Source organism: Mus caroli, chromosome 8, assembly GCF_900094665.2.
Source record: "Mus caroli chromosome 8, CAROLI_EIJ_v1.1, whole genome shotgun sequence".
NCBI classification, from domain to species: Eukaryota; Metazoa; Chordata; class Mammalia; order Rodentia; family Muridae; genus Mus; species Mus caroli.
Window position 1 is genome coordinate 19528343 of NC_034577.1, and position 9652 is coordinate 19537994.

General features: G+C 45.6%; 1 protein-coding gene across 2 annotated transcripts in view; it reads right to left on the reverse strand.

Moving 5' to 3' along the window:
- The window catches only part of Plekha2 (pleckstrin homology domain containing A2), a 61749-nt gene that overhangs the window by 12251 nt on the left and 39846 nt on the right, over window positions 1-9652 (reverse strand). For both annotated transcript variants that reach the window (XM_021170743.2, XM_021170742.2), the window contains exons 5-9: window positions 9185-9282; window positions 6675-6815; window positions 6010-6156; window positions 4599-4667; window positions 4159-4229 (exon numbers count right to left, since the gene is read on the reverse strand). In XM_021170743.2, coding sequence (XP_021026402.1) covers window positions 4159-4229; window positions 4599-4667; window positions 6010-6156; window positions 6675-6815; window positions 9185-9282 — 526 coding nt within the window. The remainder of the gene's footprint in view (window positions 1-4158; window positions 4230-4598; window positions 4668-6009; window positions 6157-6674; window positions 6816-9184; window positions 9283-9652) is intronic.

Here is a 9652-nt window from a genome sequence, read left to right on the forward strand (position 1 = left end):
AGAGAAACCCTGTCTTGAAAAACCAAAAAAAAAAAAAAAAAAAGAGTACTTCCTGCTCTCCCAGAGGACCTGAGTTCAATTCCCAGCACCCATATCAGAAGGGTCGCAACCTCCTGTAACTCCAGTTCCAGGGCCTCTGGCACTCTCTTCTGGCTCCACAGGTACCAGCACATATGTGGAACACACTTACACAGATAGTCTACATACACGTAGATATTTTTTTTTTAAAAAAAAGGAAATAACTTTTAAAAGAAAAGAAAAGAGAGGACTGGCAAGATGGCTCAGCGGGTAAGAGCACTGATTGCTCTTCCAGAGGACCTAAGTTCAAATCCCAGCAACCACATGGTGGCTCACAACCATCCGTAATGAGATCTAACGCCCTCTTCTGGTGCATCTGAAGACAGCTCCAGTGTACTTATGTATAATAAATAAATCAGTCTTTGGGCCGGATCCAGCAGGGACTGAGGGAGTGAAGTTGACCGGAGCGAGCGGGGCTGACCGGAGAGAGCAGGGTTGACTGAAGTGAGCAGAGGTCCTAAAAAATTCAATTCCCAACAACCACATGAAGGCTTGCAACCATCTGTACAGCTACAGTGTATTCACATACATAAAATAAATTAATAAATCTTTTTTTTTAAAGAAAAGAGAAGGAAAAAGAAAAAATCATGGAGTTTGTGTAAAAATAAAAGAAACTGGGAATTATTATCTTTTTTTTAAAGATTTATTTATTATATGTAAGTACACTGTAGCTGTCTTCAGACACACCAGAAAAAGGCATCAGATCCCATGACAGATGGTTATGAGCCACCATGTGGTTTCTGGGAATTGAACTCAGGACCTTCAGAAGAGCAGTCAGTGCTCTTAACCTCTGAGCCATCTCTCCAGCCTGGAAATTGTTATCATAAGCAACATAATTGAGCTGGGAAAAGGCTAATGTGTTTTCTCTCACTTGCCAATTTTTATCCATGAGTAAACGTACATGTGAGGGGGAATAGAGGGCTGTGAAACTAGAAAGGGGACTGTGAGGGCTGGCAAGGTGGCTCAGCGGGTAAAGGGCCTGTCTAACTGCCATCTCGTCTGACATGGCAGAGGGAAAGAACCAACTCCCACAAGTTGTCTTCCGGCCTCCACACCCACACATGTGCACATGCATCCACATGTATTAATGTATTACGTATTAATGATAAATCAATAAGCAAATAACTGACCCAAAAAAGTGTTAAGAGAGGGAACTGTGAAGGAATGGGGAGGGTGCAGAACGGGGATGGCTGTGGGCAAAGAGTGGGGAACAAGGGTCAGCACAAATAAGGTATGTGGGAAACTGGTGTAATGAAACCTATTCCTCTGTATGTTAATGTAAAATAAATTTAAAATTAGTTTCCTTCATTAAAAAAAAATCTGCTTCTGGAGCTAGGATGTAGCTTAGTGATAATGTGCCTAACAGCAAACAAACAAATAAAAATAATAAGCTTCAGAGAGAATGAGAGAGAAGAAGAAGAAGAAGAAGAAGAAGAAGAAGAAGAAGAAGAAGAAGAAGAAGAAGAGGGAAGAGGAGGAGGAAGAGAAGATGTTGTAGTCATATTACAGTCTCAAAAAGGAAGGGAAGAAAAAAAAAGAAAGAAAAAGAAAAACAAGCTTTAATCTTGGGTGTGGGTTTTAGTAGCAAATTCCTGGCTCCTGCAGGGCAAGGAGCAGGTGGTGCTGACATAATTTCAAACAGGCTGAATGTGTCTTCTGTGGCCAAGACCAGCTGTGTGCATCCAGTCATTACAGGGACTAAGGAGTCGAGGCCCAATTACCACCAGGAGAAGCACATGAGGAGGCTAGACCAGATGCAGGTCAGACGGCATTCCATGCCAACCGAGAGTCTTGTGCCAAGGAAGGGCTGGTCCCAGGCAGAAATGTCAGAGAATGAAAACAGAGTGGCATGCCCTCCGAGCAGAGGAGGGACATGACTTAAGCCAAGGTAGGGTACACAGACCTGGCCCAAATGCCATGGTAAGAAAAAGTCTTTGGGACATGGACTATAAATGTCAGTCCTTGAGTGCAAAATGAAGACAAAAAAGATGCTGACTAAGCAGATCCGTAAGACCATCGGAAGCAGCTCAAACCACACAGATCACTCGAAATACATCCTACCAACTATTACTTCTACTTGCTCAGCGTCTGAGTAGGGACAGCTCTGTTCCGGGCTTGTGCTGAATAGTTTTCTGTCAACTTGACACGAGCTAAAGCCATCTGAGAGGAGGGATCCTCAATTGAGAAAATGCCTCCATAACATTGGGCTGTGGGCAGGCCTGTAGGGCATTTTCTTAATTAGTGATTTATGGAGGAGAGTCCAGCCCATTGTGGTTGAGGCCACCCCTGGGCAGGTGGTCCTCGGTTCTGTAAGAAAGCAGGTTGAGCAAGCCATGATGAATAAACCAGTAAGCCGCAGCCCTCCATGGCCTCCGCTTCAACTCCTGCCTCCAGATTCCTGGCCTGTTTGAGTTCCTGTCCTGACGTGCTTCAATAATAAACAGTGACATGGAAGGGTAGGTCAAGTAAGTAAGTCCTCTCCTTCCCAGTTCACCTTTTGGTCATGGTGTCTTGAAGAGCAATAGGAAACCAACTAACATAGTGCTCAATGTTTTAACCTTCTAGATTATTCATGCAAGCGCAGGTAAGTCCCAGAGTCCACTGAAGAGGTAAAGTCAACCAAGGAGGGAGCCCCGCCCCCTTTCCATCCACTGCCCAGCTGCGGGCTGTTTTCAATGTCATCTAGTGCAACAGCTGTCATTACTTACAACCGTCCTGAATTCCCCCCAAAGGTCCCAGAGAGGCTACACCACCCAACAGAGCTGAGGCCACAAAACCACAACCTTCCCCCATGGACTTCACCTCCCTGACTCAAGTTCAGTGGGATGCAGGTCAAGTTAGAGGTAAGGGGAGTTTTCAAGACTCTCAGGCTGAACGTTATCCTCCCAAGCTGCCTTCGGATGTCCAAGTAGTCTCCTATCTACGTGGGCCCTCCAGGGTCAGGGGCAATTGGGCATCTCTCATGATCTCTCATGCTGAGTTCTGCCCTCTAGAGCCACACTCGGGACAATGTCTATCTATGGCTACTTTCACAAAATACAAATTATCCCTAGGGGCTTCCCCAGTCTTCTGCCCACCCCACCCCACAACTGCCATTTGAAACTCTTAGTACAGCATCTCTGCCCTGCTTCACGGGATCACATAGCATATGTGTTTATGTAGGGCTGTGCTATGCTTTCTCTGGAGTGCAGGATGCCCTACTATTGATAGACCCCCTTATGACCTACAGCAAGAAAAGATACAAACACGCAGTCTGGACAGATTATAAACACATGCCCAAAAAGATATGCTGGGACTCTATTAAGATTCACTTCCACGAGCATCTGAATTTAGGAACGGGGATGGGACATTCTCCTGTCAAGTCCTGGATCATCTTACGCAGTGCTCTCAGAAGGTGTCTTTCCTAGCGGAAAGAGGAACAAATTAAAAATACTTGTTCTTCCCGTCAAGTGGTAGCAACAGGGAGGCTGTGAGTCACCCCTATGTTAATGGGCACATCAAGAACAAGGGAGGAAAGGTCCGGGAAATTCAGCCTAGGGTAGGGTGTGAAGCCAGAGGAAGGGTCAGGCCTCCTTCATTTCTGACACCCAGGACCTGACTCCTGACTCTACTGCCTGAGAGACACCTAAGCGCCATTCTCTGCTGTCACCAGGAGTCAGCACACAGGCATCATGGGAGTGAGAGTAGGGAAATGGGAAGAGGGTACTTTGTCCAGTGTGACCTTAACTCTGTGCAGTTATGAGGCATTAAGTCAGTGGTCCTGTACCTTCCTAATGCTGTGACCCTTCAATACATGGTACAGTGACTGCAACCATAAAGTTATTTTCACTGTCACTTTGTAACTGTAATGTTGCTACTGTTATGAATCATAATGTAAATATCTGTGTTTTTCTGATGGGCTTAGGCCACCTCTGTGAAACAATCATTTGATACCCGCCCCAAAGGACTGTGATCCCCCAGACTGAGAACCACTGCTCTATAGGGAAGGCTCTTCAACAGAGCCTCAAAAAGGGTAACCAATGAAGATTCCAAGATGACAAACCGAGGCTGTCCTCAAGATGAATAAGAAGAGGCAATTACCCAGACTTGACCAGACACTCGTGAGTCTTGAGAACATCCTTGAGCGGTATGGTTCGCAGAGGCTCTCTGTCCTGATAGGAAAGACAGAAGATGGGCAAATGAAGCTAGGTACATGGCCCAGTGACCCATGCCAGTTCACCAACACCCCTCTCTCAGAGTATTGGCTAAAACCAACCTGGTTTCAAAATAATTATTACAGAGAAGCAATCTATGCAGCAGCTGCTCTGCCCCCCCCACACACACACACACACACAGCAGCTCAGTGCACAGACGCTGGCAGCAGTCCAGGTCTTTGTATAATAGCATCATAAAGAGACACAGGTTGGACAGAGATAAGACAAGAAGTGGCTTGGAAGTCTGTATGGGCCTGGCTTCCACTCATGCATGCCTCTCTGTTACTCAGACCTCTCAGGAGGGACCCAAACCTACGACCTACCTACCTGCTCACACTTGAAGTAGCAGATAGTAAAGTCATCGAGGGCAAAGAAGCGTCGTTTCCAACTCTTCCGCTGAAATGACAAATAAGGAACCAAACCGTCAAGGACAGGGACAGGACTCCAGAGTCAGGACTAGCATTGTCATAGAAAATGTCCAGGGACCCAGTACCATGGAAGCCAGGCTCCCATCTTCAGCAGGGGCAAAGAACTGGAACAATGGAAAGTCCCAGGCCTCCATCTGAGCCCCCATCTTTCCAGTGATCAAGCACCTAACACCTGAAGAGCACCTGAGGGTCCTTCTCTGCTGCCGCCAGGAGCTACTACTGTGTGGGCTAGTTTTCTGTCAACTTGACACAAGCTAAAGCCATCAGAGCGGAGGGAACCTCAATTGAGAAAATGCCTTCATAAGATGGGGCTACAGACAAGCCTGTAAGGCATTTTCTTAATTAGTAATTTATGGAGGAGAGCCCAGGCCATTGTGGGCGGTGCTATCCCTGAGCTGATGATCCTGGGTTCTATAAGAAAGTAGGAAGAGAGGCCCCCTAGGTCTTGCAAACTTTATATGCCCCAGTACAGGGGAACGCCAGGACCAAGAAGTGGGAGTGGGTGGGTAGGGAAGCAGGGTGTGGGGGGAGGGTATAGGGAACTTTCGGGATAGCATTTGAAATGTAAATAAAGAAACTATCTAATAAAATTAAATTTAAAAAGAATAAATAAATAAATAATTGATTAAAGTATAAATAATGATAAACACAAACTCTATAGTTTTTCCTTTGTAAATAGTATCATAATAGGATTTTTCACAAACAAGGCTAACATAAAAGTATGATTTTATGACAATCAAACAAAATAAATTTTGCATCCATTAGCTTGAAAAAAAAAAAAAAAAGAAAGAAAGCAGGCTGAGCAAGCTATGAAGGAGCAAGTCAGTAAGCAGCACCCTCCATGGCCCTGCATCAGCTCCTGCTCCAGGATCCTGCCCTGCTTGACTTCCTGTCCTGATTCCCTTCAGTGGTGATGGACCATGATGTGGAAGTGTAAGCCAAATAAACCCTTTCCTCCACAAGTTGCTTTTGGTCATGGTGTTTCACTGAAGCTATAGAAACCCTGACTAAGACAACTATGTCATCAGCTCATCATCTTAGGAGCAAGAGTTGGGAAATAGGAGGGAAATCTGACCATCAGTGTGCAAAGTGCATCAGTTTGAAGGCAGTAAGGCTTTTTACCACCACAGGCAAGCTTTCTGGGGGACTAATGGCTAGTTAACATATTACCATAAGTAGTTAACATATAACCCAATGGCAGTCAACATAGAGAGGTACAGATCTTCCTCTCTTTCTCCTCTGCTACATCCATGCCCACTGGATCCCCAGCAGTAATAGAACCCCAGTTGTAGCCCCTGTGCTGGACTCACCACATTCCCTTGCTTCACACAGTAGCCACTCTTAATGAGGGGAGGCCCAGTGGAAGGACGGCAGCCTGATGTGGGGATGTAGCTCTGAGACCTTCGAAGGAAGGCGTGAGTCCCTGGCTCGCACCCTTCCTGCCCATCCCCACCGTTCTACAAGGAAACAGCAGAAACAGCAACACTGTTAATATCCCAGTCATTCCTCTGTGGGCTCCTTCCAGCCTTCTCACCACACCTCTGGTCTTTTTGATATAATGTCAGTCGAAGAACTAAGAGCTGACGTTGCCCCCAGTTAGCCGATGCTCTAGTGTTTTCCCAAAGTATGATGCTAGCTAGAGACCCAGAAGAGGAAGGAGAGACGACATAGAACTGAAGGAGTCACAAGTACCCAAATGGGACTGCAGACTTGTGTCTAGTCTCACTGCCTCCCTCAGCCCTGTTTTCTTTGTGATTTATGAGTGTGCATTGCCTGGGTCTTAAGCAAAAGCCTAGAGGCCACACATGCTCAAGATGTCATGATGTCATGTCCCCAACTTCTACATTGGCACTGAACACATCCATCCTGCACTATATCATCCCGGTCACCTTCTTCACTAGCTCCCCATCCTAATGCTTTGTGCAGGTCCTTGGGCACAATGCATAGGTCTTCACTCCCTGCAAAGCAACAGCACCTGGCTGATAGGCGTTTGTACCACCACGCCCCCGATGATCTCAGTCTTGTAGGCCACCTGCGGCTTCTTCTCTAGGGTGGGAGGAGCTGTTAAGTTTTTGAGAACTTCTGTGGCCAAGGGTACCGTCCCAGCCTTGGGTACCTAGGAAGAAAGGTGATATGGTCAGCAAGAGATAGAAAGCTTAGGAAGAGAGCAGAACCACAAACAGGATGTGGGGAGAAATGGAAAGCTAATTTACTAACACAGAGACAAACACACACACACACACATACTTCCTTTAAATTATGCACACATACACATAACACACACAAGCACATATACATATATGTACATATACACATAGATATACACACATATACAAACACACCATACACACACATAGATACATATACTATATACATACATGCACAAACGTAGACATACATACACACACAAAGATACGTGCACATACACATACACTATAATATACATACATATAACACACACAGACACATATATACACATATAGATATATACATGTACACATCTGTGCACAGAGATACACACATACAACACACAAGCACATATACACATGTATACACACATATAGATATATACACATAAACACAGATACACATGCATACACCCATACACACACACACACATATATACACACACATGCTTACACACACAAAACACATATACACACATATGTATATCACACATATACATGCACACATACAAATACATAACATACACACAGAACAAACTTACTGCATACCTATAGGATGAGCTAACCCTAGTTAGGATGCAAAGAAGAGGCATGAGCCCTGTCCTCTTGACACTCATATATATGCCAGTAGTTAAGACTGAACAAAAAATTCTCAGCAAAACAAGAAGTCGGAAAAATGAACAGGGCATGGTAGAATGTATATGTACGTGTGTGTATGTATGTATATGTATATATGTATGTATTCTGCCACCACCTTTTCAAATCAACCCAGAAATTCACCCTTCTCCTCTCCTTCAGTGTCCTGATGTGTAGCAATGCACAACATGGCCCAACCAGTGCCAAGGAGAGTGTAGTGCTCAGCTCCCCACTGCGTCCTCTTAGCTCAGGGGCATGATTGTCTCAATTTTACATATAAGGTAAACACAGATCATCAACGTTGTGTCCTTTACTCCTTAAAATGCTAACTATCACTACCTCCTCAGGCCACCCTCACTAATTTCCTGTGGGATGTCATACCAACATCCCAGAGACAGCACACAGCAAAACCTGTCTTCTGCCAGCCTTGCCTCACGCTCCTCTGCAGGTTGACCAGAACAGTAAACAGCTGTCACATTGCTTAAACAGCTACAGTTAACCCTGCTTGAGCCCAACGATACAGATGCTGAGTAGACAGAGATTCCATCTACCAACATCCTTTGGAACCTTAAGGTTTCTGGAAGAATAATTTGTCCCGGCAATGGGCATTTCAATTCAAAGTCGTGAGAAGACAAGCACTTCTGACTGTACAACACAGAATTTCTAAGTTTTCAGCAACTGTGGTAGACCCGACTCTGCCTGTCTTGCTGAGTTTCTTTTTACTATTGTCCTCCTCTTCCCCCTAAAGCCGTTTACTAAACATTCCCCATGTTAGATGCTTGGTCCCCAGCACGCAGCACCATTGGGAAGCAGAGGAACTTTCCAGAGATGGGGAGGAGTGGGAAAAGTTGGGTTACTGGGCATAAGCCCTCTGTGGGGATAGTGGGACCCCAGTGCCTTCTTGTTTTGTTCTTTGCTTCCCAACCACAGGTTTCTCACTCCGCATGTCCCACCTTACTACCCTGCCTCATCACAGGCCCAAAACAACAGGGATAAACCCCATGAACTACAAAAAACAAATGCCATGATCTGTAATTAGCCTTTCCTTCTTGTAACTTGACTGTTTTGAGCAGGTTATCACCGTGCTGAGAAGCTAACACATTTCTTTTTCCTTCCCTTTTAACTCTTCTTTCTTTCTTGTAAAAATATTCCTTGGGAATAGGAAATAGATTCTTCATTAGCCATGTCCAGGATAACCTGAGTCCTTAACACAATCCGTGGACGAGTTCCCAGGTTTGCAAAGCTCTTAGAAGACGTTTTCCAGGCACAACTAAGAAGAATATCCCCCAAACTAGAAAGAAACAGACCTGAGTTCCTCTCGTGTGCTTTCCCAGTTCCTCTGCTTCTTGTTAGCAATCCCTTTTCCAACACCACAACAATGAGTCAGCAGTGTCCCACAATTACCCAGGACGGGACTGACAGAAGCCCTCCCAGGAAGCACAAAAGAGACTCCACAAACTTCCTCTTGAACTCCGTTCAGACTCAAACTCTCAAGTTCACTGGTAGTTGTCCACCAGTGGACAAGAGGAGGTTAGATAGAGATGGGTCTTCACAGGCTCTGAGGCAAGGCCCTGCTGCCCTCTGAGCTCTGCCCCTTCCCCACTGAAGTCAAGAGCCGGGACCCCCCACTTTCCCTACCAGAGAGAACAGAGGGTATACATACAGTGATCTTGCTGGCTTGGTTCAAGGCTTCTACCCAGTCCTTCAGATCTTTCTGGTCGTTGGCTTGAAGAAAATATCTCTGAGACAGGGCATTGATAACTATAAACGTAACAGGGAAGGAGAAAGAAGGTACCGGGTCAGGATTTGGAGATCACAAGAGACCAGGAAGTTAGGGTGTCTGAGGTGACAAGACCCATGAGGCCATTCAGAAGATCAAGAACCTGCCCAGGGTGTTAAGTCACATGCATGCTCAGAAGCAGCAGACCCCTGCAACACATTCATCAGCTACCAGAGTGACGCTGGCATTAACAGTGGCTTCAATGCGCTATTGGTGACAATGAAGCTACTTATATGCCACCAGTAAGACACTTAGTCGGGACCCTAGGGCTTGCTTCTACCAGTATGATCTTGTCTTGTCTGTGCCTGGGAAATGGAACAACACTTGCTTGAGACCTGTAGCCTTGGCCTC